The sequence below is a fragment of the Staurois parvus genome, unplaced genomic scaffold (assembly GCF_062004578.1).
Source record: "Staurois parvus isolate SC_StPar_1 unplaced genomic scaffold, SC_StPar_1.0 ptg000142l, whole genome shotgun sequence".
In the NCBI taxonomy this organism is placed as follows: Eukaryota; Metazoa; Chordata; class Amphibia; order Anura; family Ranidae; genus Staurois; species Staurois parvus.
The window spans coordinates 3687784-3705400 of record NW_028317938.1 but is presented as its reverse complement, the minus strand read 5'-3'; the positions used below and the strand labels follow the sequence as shown (position 1 = coordinate 3705400).

Here is a 17617-nt window from a genome sequence, read left to right as displayed (position 1 = left end):
GAAAATTAAAAAATTAAAAAAATTATTTTCACAATTTTTTTATACATACTGTCACCAGTGCAGTACAGCATCATCATATAACTGGCATGGTGGTGAACAGGGACGATGACTGGTGACAGTATGAAAAAAATATATATATATTTTTTTTATTATTAATTTAATTTTTTATTTCATTTTTTTACCATAGTAACATTGTACTACTTTAGGGAAGTGATCGGTATTTTGTTTTATTTTTTATTTTTTTTTTACACAATTTGCTTATAGCAAAGAATTACTTTGCTATAAGCAAGCATTTACCTGAATGACATCGATTCATTCAGGGTTTTTTTTTTGTGCTTAGCTGTGATTTGGCCACAGCTAATCACATGACATTTGAATGTGATCGCTATGACCATTCACAGCTAGACACTAGTATACAATGGATGGCATGAATAAAGCCATCCATTGTATACAACTGTCATGTGACCTGCTGTGATTGGTCACAGCAGGTCACATGGTAACTGCAATGGGGGCCGGTACTCAGATCCGTCATCGGCTGTGTCCGAGGTACACGGCCGGTGACAGATCGCACCGCTGCACGGCTCTGCAAACGCGAAAACTGCGCATGCCCGGGAGGACGCCATATGGCGTCCACCCCGGAAATCTACAGCATTTTGCCGGGCGGCTATTGGTTAAACGCAAGTCCTCTATAGCTAAAACTTGGAGCAATTGTCCCGTATTAGACCTGCCATATATCATTAGAGGCAACTTATTGGTAACTAGCTAATGCCCCAAAAAAGTTTGCGCCCACATTTCAGCATTAACAGCACTCCCCCGCAACGCCTTCCCCATATAAAAGAAAAATATATTTAAAAAATATTCTTCCCAAATATATTGACATATATTTGAAATGCTACAATTTTGGCCATATTCAATATATTTCAATAAATAAATATATATATACATACACACATACATACACGCACTTCATGTTGAAATGCGTTTTTATTACAAAATATATGAAAAATATTTTTAAAAATACATTTCAAATATACTGTATGTCTTAAAAATACAAATCTAAATTTTTGGAATGCATTTACAAATATATGTAAAATATATGTTAAAATGACTTTTTATATGTTAAAAAAATCTGAAGAATATATTTTTAAAAAAATATATTTTTTAAAATATTTTTTTTATATTCTTCCACCCACTTCCTTAAGCAACTCAGAAATGACAATCCATGTCCACTGAGAAAATGTGCTATTTGCATCCCTGGTGATCTTGCATTCATATAAAAGATTCCCATTGCAGAACATTTCTAATTTTCATTCTGAATAGAGTAGGGAAGGATTAGAGCAGTTGATTCTGGTTGATTTAAAGATACCCTGTTACCAAACTTTCAATAAGAACCTTCCCATAAGATCATATGTTCATATACTGTATTTTATGCATGTTTTCTAACGTGTAAAGGTCTCCATTATGTAGACAGCCAAAAGCCGAGAGATTGCTGCTGGGTGCCCCCATCTTAGATGTGATGGCAGCCAAAGCTATCTCTTTGCTCTCCCCCACCTCCCCATCCCCAGCAGCTAGGTAATGAGGTGAGGGAAGAGGCAGAGGAGTTGGACCAGCATAGAAAGTAATTAGACACTCCCAGAGAATTGATGCAGTTTAAAGGCAAAGGGTGAACACAGCAAATATCGATTTTATTATTTCTGTTTATGCACGATTATGCATTTATGCATTATTTTTAAAACCATCCTCCCTTTACAGTATTTTAACTGGCTGAACAGTTAAACTTAACAGATCTGTGGTGAATAAATATAAGGCGTCATGCACATTGGATGTTTTTATAGATGCTCCTAGGGACATCCAGCAGGCTTTTTTTTTTCCTGCCTCTAAACTCTCCTGTATGTCATCCTATGTGTCCATGTATAGATAGGCATTTAGTTGCAGGAGTTTAAAGGCAGGAAAAAACCCCACTGCCAGGGAGCTAAGGAGCATCAAAGCTTTGACAGAAAAACGCTTGACGTGTGTGAACACATCTACACATGTTAACACTAGGAGCGGTTAGCACTTGAGCGTTAATTTTTTTTCAATGGCAAGAATAAATTATTCCTTCTGGTCAATGAAATAAATTAACACCCAACTGCTTAACATTATACACTTTTACAAGTGTCAGGAGGTTTTTTGGCCAAAACGCTTCTGCCAGGAGGCTTCTAAGAGAGAAAGAAAACGTCCACTGTGCATGAAGCCTCACTTGTACAAGAAAATAAATAATATAAATATACAGTCTTACCACTGCCACTCCAGGGGAGCGTAGGGATTCCAGCTGTTTGGGCAACAATTGAGGATGCAATTTTATCTCCCAATGCCCACATTGCCAGACTAGGTGGACCTGAGAAAAAAAACAGAAAGTGTGTGAAAACAAACATTTACACTACTAGTTAATGACTGTTGATCAAGAAAGCTCAACTGAATTTACTTTTGGAATATCAATTCAAGTTTAGTTTAGGGAAAAAAGGTTTATTAACCACTTGCCCTCCAGAGGATTTACCCCCTTTCCTGACCAGGCCATTTTTTGCGTTAATTTAACTGAAAATTGCGCGGTCATGCAATGCTGCACCCAGATAAGATTTATGTCCTTTTTTTTCCCCACAAATTGAGCTTTCTTTCTGTGGTATTTGATCACCTGTGCAGTTTTTAATTTTTTGCGCTATAAACAAAAAAAAGTCCGACAATTTTGAGAAAAAAAACTATTTTTTACATTTTGCTATTAAATATATCCAGTAAAAAAAAAATAAAATAAAATTTCGTCATAAGTTTAGGCCAAAATGTATTCTGCTACATGTCTTTGCTAAAAAAAAATCCCAATATGTGTAAATTAATTGGTTTACGTGAAAGTTGTAGTGTCTACAAATGGCGGTATATATATACTGGAATTAATTTTTTTTTTATACTAGTAATGGCAGCGATCAACAACTTATAGAGGGACTGAGGCAGGCATTCTGACACTGGGTAGGAACGGACTGTCACTGACATCCCCAGTGACAATACAGTGATCAGTGCTAATAAAAATCATGAAGGGGTTAACATCTGGGGCGATCAAAGGGTTAACTGTGTGCTGTGTGTGTTTTACTGTGTGCTGTGCTTTACTATGTAAGCACACTGCTTTGCATGACTCTGCTATGCAGATGACATTGGAGAGATCTGTATTGCTTACATACAGATCTCTCCCCCCCCCCTCAGTGATACTCGGCGATCGTCAGGTGCCAGCGGGGAATCACCGGCCAGGACCTGGTGATTGGTAGCAGCCAATGGCAGCTCAGTTAGGGCACATGGGCACCCCCTACCCAGAAATACCTAGATTGTAAGCTCTAACTAGCAGGGCCCTCTGTTTCTTCTTGTACCAAATAATATTGTAACTGTAATTTCTACCTTCATTTTGTAAAGCGCTGTGCAAACTGTTGGCGCTATATAAATCCTGTATAATAATAAATACTAAATCACGTATATATACGTGATTTTGCGCAGCCCTGCCACCCTGTAGCAGTAGTTCTGCAATAGGGCGGTCAGGAAGCGGTTAACAAAATACTGTATAGTGGTGACCACTGTAAGCATTCACTAATAAATATCTATGAACCCTTTAGGAACCAGTGTAGGGCTTGTTAAGTGTATGATGTATTTTGGGGGATAAACAAAGCTCTTTCTGATGTTGTATTGCATGAATTATTTTATTTACATGTATTTTTAAAGCAGAACTTGCATGACAATTCAAAGTTTGGCCCTCCAGTTTCCTGTTAAAAAGACCGACTGAAATACAAAGAAAACAAATTGGAAAAATTTAAATAAAATGCGTAAGAAATACTTGCTTAACATCATGTTTCCATCACCAAAGCAAACTGGGGGTTGGGGGCTACAGGATAAGCAGATTGTTCATACAAGTTCTACTTGAAGGACAACAATTTTTTTTACTAATGAGGCTAAATCTAACCTCTCCCCATACCCTCCCCATCATAGAGGGGCAGACCCCACCATAGATCAGCAGACATGAACCTTGCTTATGGGATGTGGTCTGCAACACCTGACACAACTACAGATCGTCCAACCCTTTCAAAACACTACTCCTAGATTGTAAGCTTGAAAGAGCAGGGCCCTTAACCCCCTCGTGTTTTGTTACTGTATTGTCTCATGTTCTGTCCCCCACTATAATATACAGTGCTGAGCAAACCTTTTAGCACTATATAAATACTGTATAATAATAATAATACACGGTACTCAAAAAAAACTGCTCTACAGAACATTGAGACCTGATTTTGGAGGAGTTACATAATGAACCATCCATATCATCCATACCATGGCCACGGCTTGTCAACATCACCGCCGAGATATCCCAGTAAGTCTGGATACACCTATTCATTGCTTAAACAAATCACCAAACCAAAATGTACCCGAGAAAATCTGAAGCAGTCTCTACTGACTACTGTTGAAATTTGATTTGTTGTTTCCACCTCCCTGTCTTTTCTTCATTTTCACTGGTTTCTCTCCCCCTTCCTACCCCTCATCCCCTCCCAAAACTAAAAAAAAAAAAAAAAAGAAAAAAAAAAATGCAGATAATCATCTAAGTATATATATAATTTGCAACTTATACCTCAGCACACAAGCATGCGCAATATCACATTATGGCTGATTTACTAAGGGAGGTGAGAAGGTTTTCACAATAAGCAGATTCACTTCAGTTATCTAGGCATATGCAGATGACACAAGTAAAGAGAAATTTATGCTTTTCACATGATTGGGTAATTAAAGTTAATATTCACACATTTTATTATGTGAATATGTTCAACTCCTTTAATAAATCATCGTCCTCTGTGTGTTTTACCATTCCATAAAGTCTAAAGAAAAAGTAAGTCTTGTAATGCCAGTGCACAGGCTTATTAAACAGAATGTATGGGATATTAAGGGCCACCTTGTAAATAAAAGGCTTATAAACATTTTAAATTCAGCTACTGGAAATACACACACACACACACGCACACACACACACACACACACACACACACACACACACACACACACACACACAAAACACAGCTAACAATGCCATTTAATTGCACGAATACTGCAATACTGCAGAATAACAAGTTGTGCAACAATGTCTTACATATATAACACTCACCAGCCACTTTATTAGGTACACCTGATCAATCGCTTGGTAACAAAAATTGATAATCTGCCAATCACATGGCAGCAACTCAATGCATTTAGGCATGTAGACATGGTGAAGACGACTTGCTGAAGTTCAAACCGAGCATCAGAATAGGTAAGAAAGGGGATGTAAGGGACTTTGAACGTGGCATGGTTGTTGGTGCCAGATGGGCTGGTCTGAGTATTTCAGAAAATGTTACTGGTATTTTCACGCACAACCATCTCTAGGGTTTACAGAGAATGGTCCGAAAAAAAGAAAATATCCAGTGAGCGTCAGTTGTGTGAACGAAAATGCCTTTTGATGTCAGAGGTCAAAGGAGAATAGCCAGTCTGGTTGCTGCGATATTCAGATGGTAGGGTTAGAATTTGGCATAAACAACATGAAAGCATGGATCCATTCCGCCTTGTATCAACGATTCAGGATGGTGGTGTAATGGTGTGGGGGATATTTTCTTGGCACTAGCAAGGTGTACCTAATAAATTGGCCAGTGAGTGTATATACAAGACAAGTACCAGTTCCCAGTTGGAATGATTTTGATGACTCGTAATAAAAGAAAAAAATATTTCAAAGCACAGTTTGTTTATTATATTCATATTTTGTATAGGGGACAATACAAACACATATACGTTTACTTTTCTCTTATTAATTAATTATTTTAATTTCCAGTTCTTACCCATAAAAGCAATGCCATTCTTGTGCAGTAATTCAGGCAGTTTGGGATTCTCTGAAGCATGTCCCCATCCAGCCCACACAGCCTAAAGGAAAAAAAGCAAATCAATATGTTTCAGAAGCATTAACTACCCAGCGACGTATAAAGACTAGTTTTTGAACCATAATTCCTAATGTTTAACCAATAGTTCCAACACAAACAAACAAAATATAACTATGAAAGTATGATCATAAATATCTTTGGACTGACTTGATGTGATATTTTAAAATATTATTTGCATCATCCTATATTTATAAAGTGCCCACATATTGTGAAGCAATGCACATTCTTGTATAACTGTTGTGTGAACTGGAATCAAATATAAAAGTGCTAAACAATATATAAACTGCCCTAGGTTACTACCTAGCATTCCTCTTTACCATCACATTATATGAAATCCATTGTTAAAGAAAGATTGTATTCTAAAATAGGCCATTTCAAATGGTCAAACATTCCCATAGACACACTCCTAAAGCTTGTGGACAGCCTTCCCAGAAGAGTTTAAGCTGTTATAGCTGCAAAGGGTGGGCCAACTCAATATTGAACACTACAGACAAAGACTGGGATGCCATTAAAGTTCATGTGTGTGCAAAGGCAGGTGTCCCAATACTTTTGGCAATATAATGTACGTTAAATTCACATAAAATTTCATGAGAGTATTTTTGTGAAAATGATGGTCTGGCAACAGGGTCTGAACACCAATAATAAAAATCAGAGTATCTTAAAGCAATAGTTTAAATTATTCCTTTTGGTGGCAACTAAATTGCTGCTAGCTGAAATTTGTTTTTTGCAGACATGGTACATCCCTGTACTAGTAAAAAGTTTTATGTAAGGCCAAGGTTATTTAATAAAAACCAATGTAACAAAATCCAATATCTAAAACCTCAAGACAAACAAATATTCTAAACTTTACCCCCATTAAAAAAAAAAAAAAAAAAAAAAAAAAAAAAATCATGTACGGGAGAAAAGGAGATGGCTATTTTTTATGTTGACAGAGTAGTAATTTCTTCAGTTACTGAAGATTGTCATAGAAATGTATCACAATATGAAAAATGCTAAAATTTACTTGGGAAAATTCCTTTCTCTTTAAAATTCTCTGTTGCAATCCTAATTTACTTTTGTACATATGTAATTTGACCTACAATATAAAGCTTAACTATAGTATAATATGCTTAAATTTATTAGCCGCTTTTTTTATGTTTGAAATGGTCCTAAATTGCCAGAAATAAGCAGGTCACACAAGGCTGGAAAGCTTACCCAAACTGCATTTCAGGTACTTAAAGAATCTCAATAAGGGATGTACCGATACCCTTTTTTGATCGGTGTGTACGAGTACCGATACTTTCGGTGCAGTACTCGCCGATATCGAGAGGACACCACAGGCTTGTGTTCCAGTCCCCCCTCCCCCTACACTAAGAGATCTCCATCGGAGAATACACATAGGGAACACAGCCCCCCTTACTGATCGCCGTATCTGTGCTGTGACAGCATGGGTCTGGTGCAGGGAGGCTTCCCGCATCGCTCCCGTGTGAACTCTATGACAAGCCTGGGTTCACACAGGAGCAGTGAGGAAACCGCATGCGATTTGGACAGGAATCATACCGCATTCCTGTTCAAAATCACATGCTATTCTTTAAGGTACAATTTGCGTCCACTGACACAAATCGCACGCCAAAGTATCAGTTTCAGGTATTAAGAGCATTTTCACGAGTATGAGTACTTGTGAAAATGCTTGGTATCTGCATCCCTAATCTCAATCATGTAAAGTAAAATGCAAAAATTATACAAATTTGCAGGAAATAAAAAGTATTTAGAGGGTTTTTCCAAACTGGTGAACCTCTAGTGCTGTTCTTGCAAACATTTCTTTCAATTCCACTTGTAGAATTTTCAAACTATATAACAAACTCCCTGATGCTATTTTTTAGTCTGGTTCTTTTTAGGCATTGCTTAAAAATCTTGCATAGCTTTCCCCTTCTATGTAATAATGAGGAAGGGGATGTGGAGTCATGTTTACCATAATTAAGCCTGTCTGCACTGTGCTGGCAGATCTCATTATCAACCGTAAACTAGATATGAACACAGTTTGTCCTAACAAAGGGGCCAAAATATCGAAGGGCTTGGATGGTACATTGCATGCTAGAAATGCCCCCCACTTTGTTTCTCTAATAGCATTTTGGAATTGCTTGCAAGCTGCCTACACAGTTCAATGTATAAACCTGCTGCAAACAACTATAAAAGTAAGAATTATTTATTATTGTTGTTTATAGGTACGCTGTGTGAAAGGGGATACAAACATACAGGTGAAACTCGAAAAATTAGAATATCGTGCAAAAGTTCATTTATTTCATTAAGGCAACTTAAAAGGTGAAACAAATATATGAGATAGACTCATTACATGCAAAGCAAGATAGTTCAAGCTGTGATTTTTCATAATTGTGATGATTATGGCTTACAGCTCATGAAAACCCCAATTCCACAATCTCAGAAAACTACATGCAATCAATAAAACAAGGTTTGTACATAGAACAATATCGGACCTCTGAAAAGTATAAGCATGCATATGTACTCAGTACTTGGTTTGGGCCCCTTTTGCAGCAATTACTGCCTCAATGCTACGTGGCATGGAAGCTATCAGCCTGTGGCACTGCTGAGGTGTTATGGAAGACCAGGATGCTTCAATAGCGGCCTTCAGCTCTTCTGCATTGTTCTGTCTCATGTCTCATCTTTCTCTTGGCAATGCCCCATAGATTTTCTATGGGGTTCAGGTCAGGCGAGTTTGCTGGCCAGTCAAGCACAGTAATCCCACGGTTATTGAACCAGGTTTTGGTGCTTTTGGCAGTGTGGGCAGGTGCCAAATCCTGCTGGAAAATGAAATCAGCATCCCCATAAAGCTCGTCTGTGGAAGGAAGCATGAAGTGCTCCAAAATCTCCTGATAGACGGCTGCATTGACCCTGGACTTAATGAAGCACAGTGGACCAACACCAGCAGATGACATGGCTCCCCAAATCAACACAGACTGTGGAAACTTCACACTGGACTTCAAGCATCTTGCAGTGTGTGCCTCTCCATTCTTCCTCCATACTCTTGGTCCTTGGTTTCCAAATGAGATGCAAAAGTTGCTCTCATCAGAAAAGAGGACTTTGGACCACTGAGCAACAGACCAGGTCTGTTTTTTCTTTAGTCCAGGTAAGACGCTTCTGACGTTGTTTGTTGTTCAGGAGTGGCTTGACAAGAATACGACATTTGAAGCCCATGTCCAGGATCCATCTGTGTGTGGTGGCTCTTGATGCACTGACTCCAGCCTCAAACTTGTGAAAGTCCCCAACACTCTTGAATGGCCTTTTCCTGACAATCCTCTCCAGGCTGTGGTCATCCCTGCTGCTTGTGCACCTTTTTCTTCCACACTTTTCCCTTCCACATAACTTACTATTAATGTGCTTTGATACAGCACTTTGGGAACATCCAACTTCTTTTGCAATTACCTTTTGAGGCTTTCCCTCCTTATGGAGGGTGTCAATGATGGTTTTTTGCAAAACTGTCAGGTCAGCAGTCTTTCCCATGATTGTGATTCCTACTGAACCAGACTGAAAGACCATTTAAAGGCTCAGGAACCCTTTGCAGGTGTTATGGCTTAATTAGCTGATTAGAGTGGGACACTTTGAGCCTAGGATATTGCACCTTTTCACAATATTCTAATTTTCTGAGATTGTGGATTTGGGGTTTTCGTGAGCTGTAAGCCATAATTATCACAATTATGACAAATCATGGCTTGAACTATCTTGCTTTGCATGTAATGAGTCTATCTCATATATTAGTTTCACCTTTTAAGTTGCATTACTGAAATAAATTAACTTTTGCACGATATTCTAATTTTTCGAGTTTCACCTGTATACTGGGGGTTTCCCAAATTTGATTGCAAAAGTGGAAATAAACTTTAAAGCAATTTATCTGCAGGTCGACTCCACCTCACAGGGTCATTGAGACTAGGTTCACACTGCTGTTATCTGAATTTGACCCAACTTATTATGTAGTGGTAATTGGATGCTACTTGGATAAGGTTTGCATATTCTATGGGGCCAAAATCGTGCTGGAATAGCGCCAAGGTAGTATGGAACCTTTTTCAAACTTGCTCTGTGCTAAATCACATTGATGTGAATGGACCAGTGAGCCAGGTCTTAGTATGCTTCCCAAAACCTGTTCCATGTAACTTATCTTTTTGCAGCCTCTATCACCAATCACATCTGACTGGTGACTGTGAGAAACCTATTAGTACCAACATTTTTTTCCATTAGGCCCTTTGTATGACCTTGAAAGGTAACAAGAGGTGTCTGAGGATTTCTCTTCCGCATCACAAGCAGGGGTTCTCAGCCAACCAAGAAAAGGGAGTTGGGTTGACAGGTGCACAACACCTATGACTGGATGAAAAACTGAAGTACTGCATTGTGAAGATTTTCATTTCATTTGGCTCCCCCAGCAGAAATGATAGAAATACCAATGCTGACAAATCACAACCTTAATATTTCAAATCCTTTTAAAGAATGGTTTTATTACCTGTACAGGGATCCTTTTAGCAATATCAAGAATAAGCTCTACATTTGCATAATTATTGTTGTTTGGTCCTCCTGGTACAGGAACATAGTGATCCGCCATCTTGATATACTCTGTGTAAAATAAATAAACAGGAATCTAAACCATAGAACGCCATTAGTCACAGAAGTGTGTTCTGAAAGAAGATCATATTCTACAAAGAAAACCATGCTTTTTTTGGTATTTATATTAAAACAAGTATAGGTTTCTCTAATTGTATGTATGGAATATTGTTTAAAATAAGTTAAAATGTGATATTTTGTTTTTTTTTCAATCCTTTAGGTATCTTCTTGCTGCAGCCCAGTTGTGTGGTCACATGATCTTTCCCTGTTCTTTGGCATCTGCAGGGAAAGATCCTCAGGAGGGCTTCTATTACTACAATATGGGTCTGTCTGGCCAGCCCTGATTGGTGCTGTGCCAGTCACGAGTGTAAAAAAAAAAAAAAACAGCTTCAGGAGATCAATTCAAATTAAATTATAAATATCAAAAACTATTTTATAGCTCCCTATAAATCTTTACTGAACATCAAATGTGTATTTTTTGTGCATGGTGTAGGCGGAGTCAAAGATGACTGACACTAGCTTTTACTTTATTCACACGGCTGTTTTTTTTTACTTTACAGGTATTAGCAATTACAGTTGATATATTTAATATTCATTTATATTAAAACAAAGCTTTTCATGAGTTTCTTAGTGAATGCAATCAATAAGTACTATATCCCACCCCCCTAGTGGGAGGACATGGAGGAGGGGAGTGTCATTTACCACTGTGTATAGGACCATATGTGTGACCATAGTCATTTAAGCTGCACAAGAAAAAAAAAACAAGAAGATGAAATGAAGAGCTTAGAAGGAAACTGAAATTAGGAGCATGCTCAGTAGATTACAACAACTGGTCTACACAATCTCAGGCTCCAATGGGGACACAATGAAGATGGCAGGGACACCTAATGGCAGGATAAACCAGGTATATTTCACTCTACACAAAATGAATGCTTTACCGGCTTTGTAAGTATGCACACTTTGTAATATAGCATGTAATGACAGCTTTTCATAGTCTGGGTTTAATGAAACTTTAAATGGCTGACTTGGAGTAGTAAAATAATTTCCAGTTAAAAACACGTTTGTTCCAGTCTTTACAGACTTTTTAAAGTTTTCCTGTTTTTTTTTTTGTGTTAACATTTTTTATTTATGAGGAAGGATTCACCAATAAAGCAAAAGACAGTCTTTAATAACCACCAACAACATGCCTCTGATGAGACCCTATCGGGTTTTTTTATTTTTAAAAGAGTATATTAAACGGGGATAAACCCCAAACACACAGGTAGGAGAATATAGAGACTTAAAGAGGGGGAGAAGGGGAGGGCGCACAAAGAAGGGAGGATTCCAGCCTGAGGAACAGAAAAAAGAAAGAGAAAAAAAAGGGGGGGGGGGAGCAATCACCTACTAGTAGCATTGCTTGTATTGGGATGTGTATTTGAATTCTTCCCCATAGAACCATTTCTGAGAGTCAGCTGCAGATTTGTCTCTGAGAGCTTCAGTAAGCTCTTCCTTAGTTTGAATATTGTTCACCCTGTCAAACGACTGCCGAAGTGTCTGAGGGGGTGATTTTTCTAGGGACCAGAAATACAGACTTTGGTTGCATTTAGTAAATTAATTGGCAAAGATGTTCTATATCTCTTACGGGACATAGTCATAAGGTGGAGAAGGTAAATAGTGGGGTCATCGGACAGAGTGAATCCCGGCATTTGCTTTATGACTTCAGGGGGTTTATTTACTAAAGCTGGAGAGTCCAAAATCAGACTCCCTTCTGCATAGAAACCAATCAGCTTCCAGGTTTCATTGCCAAAGCTTCATTGAACAAGCTGAGGTTAGAAGCTGATTGGTTTCTATGCAGAAGGGAGTCTGATTTTGGACTCTCCAGCTTTAGTAAATAAACCCCCAGGTGTCTGGTTCCAAAATGGTCTTAGTACAGAGCAGTTCCAAAAATATGTAGCAGGGAGCCCAGATGATCACCACAATACCAGCAATTAGGGTTTTGCTGTGGGAAGAGTTCAGCTAAGGTCAGCGGGGGCCCTCAACATCAGGCAATGATCCTATAGGAGTTCTCTTGATACTTATCGCAAATGGTTATCTTGGGGGCAAAACACAGAATTCTGTCCTTTTGGTTTTCAGTAAAAGTGCACTGTAAATCTTTTTCCCAGTTAGTGAGGAACCCAGGGTCACCTTCAGAGATTGTATTCATTACCTCTATTGGTATGAGGAGGACAAGGAGTGTCTCATGGCTCTGTCTTCTTGACAGACTTTCTGAAAAGGTGTCAAGTCCTTAGTAAAACTGTGGGGTTTTGGAAGGGAACACAGAAAATATAAAAGTTTATGCTGATACCAAAGGTCTAGTGGAGGAGACTACAGAGAGTAGTCCAACAGTATGAGGATATAAACTGTGAAGCTTTTACTACTCCCTTCCCAAGAACAGAATGTTGGGTCAATCTGGCCTAGGAGGAACTCTCGGTGGCTAATAATGGGTGTCAAGGAAGTAGGAAAAAGGTTTTCCTGATTTGCAAATACAGATGTGATATTATATCACAACCCTAAAACATAATGATTCCCAGCTGGAGAATATACAAACTAAGGGTGGTGGAAAGAGGAATGGGATAGGTCTGTTAGGAGGTTATGGAAAGTAGTTACTCCTCTATACTATTGCACAGACAAACCACAATCCAAGGGATTTCCACTTTTTCAGAAATCACATTGAATTAAAACCATGTGATATTAGCAAATACCACTAACCTGCATTTGCTTTCAGGTCCTCAGGCGTCACCATGACAACAAATCGTATTGCCCTTTCATTTCGAAACATCTCATAGGACCATCGTCTGATTGAGCGCATGCATTTTACTGCTGCTATTCCATTATTAGCTATAAGTACCTGTAACATGAGAAATAGATTACATTTAACGCACCCTATAATAAGCCCCAATGACATGAAAACAGTGAAGGGAAGCACCCACCACAAAATTAGCTCATCTTTAATTGGTTTATATGTACTCAACCAGTTGGATATTTTTTTTTACACTATGTAGGGTGGAGCTAATTAAGATGGGTTTGTTGTTCCTGAAGTGTGTTTACTTTGGTATTGTAGGGTGGAGTTAATTAAGATGGGTGTGATGTTCCTGAAGAGTGTTTACTTTGGTATTGTAGGGTTGAGTTAACTAAGATGGATGAAGTGTTCCTGAAGTGTGTTTACTTTGGTATTTCTGGACACTGCTTGGGATGTGGGCTTTAAAGTTTTCTAGTTTTTACATTTTCACATTTTAAGAGGTATGAAGAAATTATTTCAATAGGTAAGCTGGAATCACTTAGTAAAGTCCAGAATTTGTAAAGCACATACTGGTCACGACTCAAGTTACTAATTTAGAAAGTGATTGTCATGTTTCACATGACTGTCATATGCCTTTAAGTGTTCTTTGTATTTTGTCTCTGCTCCTCCCTTTCCTTTGGTTTAGTTCATGCTGTACAGATAGCCCCACCCTTTTGATCATTTCCCAGTAATGCACTTCAGCTTCTAGCCTCATGTCTTATGGAAGCAGATCACATTATGATCATTTGACCTATCCGATGTTCATTGTTGTAAGGTTTTCTCAGTTTATGGAATAAACTTCACAAGATCTACAAGGTGTCGTCTGGGTCGAGTCACTGCCTGTGTTATTCAACTAAGATTGGAGTTATCGCTATCTCATCATAACTGTAAGTTACAGAGATCTCACTTTCAATGCTTAGATTGGAGAGACAGAACAGTGATATTTAAAAAAATTAGTTGAAATAAAATGATGGATTAGCAGAGGAGGATCTGGAAACTAGAAATATCTCATTAAACAAATGATATGTCCAGTGGTGTTATATTGCTGTTTCTTGTTGGTAAAGACAGGAGATAAATTAAATTTGCAGTTTCCCAAACCAAATTTTTTAGTCTAGCTCGAAAATGGTGTGGCTGATGGCAATATTATCTAAAAAAAAAGGATCACTATGGCAAAAAAATATATACCTTTTCGATTACTTTATTTCCTCCAAAACGTGTGACGAATTCTGCAGGGGAAGCAACTGTAAAATCTCTCTGTAAATCTATTTTTTTCCGTTCTCGACCTTGTTTGACCAGATGTAACCCAGACATGCTAGGCCTGTAGACAAAATTAAAACAGAAAGCATGCATAAATAGTAAAAAGTAATGGTCCCTTAGCTAACAGAAAAGCAGAATATGTTTATTAAATGAGGAGGCACTGAAGTTACTGCAGAAAACAAATTACCGTTATATTACACTGATTGAGAACACACAGCAGAATAGTGAAGCAAATGGGGGGAAAATGCTTCTTTCCCAATTTAGACCTTTTTAGCTGTGACATGCTAAAGAGGAAAATTTGCCACCCACTGATCCCATTTTTTTTCTTTTACTTTTTTTACAATGACTGTTAGAGGTATTTTAGAGGCATTTAGAACTAACAAAAAGAATTTGGTTCTGGACTCTTTTTATGTGGCTAGTTCAGATGCAAACAGCACTTAGCCGAAGTCTCCATTAAAGTGGCACTTAACTGCCCTTCACCCATTACCTGTATTGCTGGGTTGTCTTCAAAATACATACTCACCAGCACAGTGAACATGCTATTCAGTTGACATAGTCTGTGTCCTGCACTGCCATTTCGATTTTTTGTCAGCTAGCTGCCTTTTCTGTGTTCAGTGAAAAAAAGGGGTAACCAAGAGGCACTGGGACTTTGATATGAGTTTAAACAAAGTAGTAGGAGGGCAAAAAACACTTGAAGAGCTCAGTGGCTCAGCCTAGGCTGCTCACAATAAGAAAGGCCATCCTACTGTGGGTACTCCAGCAGGCTGCCAGGAAAAAAGTGTGCCCATATGGAAGGAGCGCCAGACCAAAAGAAAAGAGTCCAAATTAATTTACGGATGTTATGTTAAAAGGCATCCGATACGTTTGGGGGGGTCAAAGGAACTTCCCCCTTCATCAGGGTTTCAGTTAAAAATGAGAACCTTAACTGCATTTAAAGAAAGGCTTTCCTGTTCAAATCTGTGCAAGAGAGCTGATTGCTGGAGTAGGATTCCTCACCAGTAGTGTTTACATCAGCAGTCATTTGAAGAACAGATCTTCCATATGTGCACTCTTCTGTGTTCAGACAGCCATTTCCAGTCCTCTGGCCCACCACTGGGCTATTCTCTATCCCTGGTCCTGTATTTTCCTGGGATATGTAACATGACCATCCCAGGAGGCTGCAGGACCAGGGACATGTCATTCTGGCCAATGCCAATATGACCGTGGGGTGCAGGGCCAGAAAAGAAATAAAATAAAAAGTGCATAAAATACATAAAAATGCAAGGAGGACCAAGTGCGGAGGAGTTAGGGTCCCTTGGTAAAGGACAAATAGTCCTCTTTGCAAGATGAATGGTTCTTTTAAAACCAATGCTAGTAACACTTAACTACACTTCTGTATTTATGCATTTATATATGTCTTTACATGTAAAAAGCGCAAAAACATTTCACTGGGAAAGCAAGTTTGGGTTGTTTTTTTTTCTCTTCCCTGACAGCAATGAGCAAATATGAGAAAAAAAAGGCCACCTTTGAAAGCACCATTTTTTTACGACTAAGTGCACAAGGTCGTAATATCAAAGTACCAACTATACTAAATGTTCATTCATTCATTCATTGTTTTGAGACACTTATCTCCAGGGGATCCCTGTAAATTTAACCAACTACATACATATATGGTTATCTCAAAAATGTATCATTTTGTTTAGCCCATTTTCTGACACACTCACATATTGTAACTTTCTAAACAAAGGGCCAGCTTACTGTCCTTCAGGCTTTAGAGGTGATTTAGGGGCACTGGACTTTGGCCAGCGGGAGTAGAAAATGCCCTGGGATCAGTTCCCCATCATTGGTTTTAATGGGAGGAATAGTGGCCCATTGTTGATATCAGTGAGAAGAATACTACCCCATTGATGGTGTCATTAGGGGGAATGTTGCTCCATCATTGGTGTCGGTTGAAGGAATAGTGTCCCAAGGGCCAGATAAAAGGCAAGCAAGGGGCCACATTCAGCCTCCAGGCCACAGTTTGGAGAACATTGCTCTATACTAAAGACTTAGCAGCATCACATCCCTGTCTGTCTGCACATTGGATTATAAGTGAACATCACTACACTAGGAGTGTACGCCACATGCTATACCTTGGGTAAGTTCCCCTAAACAACTCATTCTAAAGCCCTGGTGACTCAAACATGGTTTACAATGATGATATGCTCACTTCCTCCAAGATTTCTAGTGTGCACATGAAGAAGGATGTTAAAGCTGAAGCCTAATCTGCTTATAGTTTGCTGTCCACTGTATTTTTCTCCCTCATCAAAATGCTAGTGAAACTATTCAATAAAACCAGTTTTTGTCACATATCTTAGACTCTGTGCTTCTCTATGCAATGAAGGCAGATCACACCTAGTGGAATGGTCCAGCAGGATGCTGTACATAGCTTCTTGAAAACATAACATCACCCTGCCTCAGTACATCCCCCAAGAGCCCTCAACCCTGATATAAGCAGTGGGCTGGCTCCTGGGAGGAGTTATCCATATATAAAAATGCCTTAATGGGTGGTTGTCTGGAGGAGTGAGAATTTCTAGACTTGCTTGCAGACTGCCCTAGGTAAGGGGGCGACATGTGATGCTGAGCCTCCATGTTTAAGAGAACGGAAACCCAATGAATGAACAGGAAGATGCAAGTACTTTAAGGTTGGGGTATCGTGCAGCCTCTACCCAGAGATGCAAATCACCTATGTATATGTGATTTTGCGCAGCCCTGGCACCCTGTAGCAGTAGTTCTACTATAGGGCAGCGGGCAAGCGGTTAAAGAAAAATCTGTTCTGTTTCCCAGGGCTGTATGTGCTGTATAAGGCTAGATATGAGGTCAGCCAATAAACCCCCCTGCAACTGCAGCCATGGCCCTGGTATACACCAATGAAACCCAGAAATGTACGGGTACATCCTAAGGGCAGCAAGTGGTTAAACATGTTTGAGCATAACATACTTTACTTTCTGCTGCACGTATAATTATTTGACACGTGGAACGGCATTATAAAGTGATT

At 38.8% G+C, this 17617-nt stretch overlaps 1 protein-coding gene across 1 annotated transcript in view; it reads right to left on the bottom strand.

The window, feature by feature from the left end:
- The window catches only part of ACACA (acetyl-CoA carboxylase alpha), a 535652-nt gene that overhangs the window by 483223 nt on the left and 34812 nt on the right, over nt 1-17617 (bottom strand). The window contains exons 3-7 of the mRNA XM_089673600.1: nt 14530-14662; nt 13275-13413; nt 10450-10559; nt 5862-5943; nt 2279-2377 (exon numbers count right to left, since the gene is read on the bottom strand). Of these exons, the coding sequence (XP_089529726.1) occupies nt 2279-2377; nt 5862-5943; nt 10450-10559; nt 13275-13413; nt 14530-14662 (563 nt within the window). The remainder of the gene's footprint in view (nt 1-2278; nt 2378-5861; nt 5944-10449; nt 10560-13274; nt 13414-14529; nt 14663-17617) is intronic.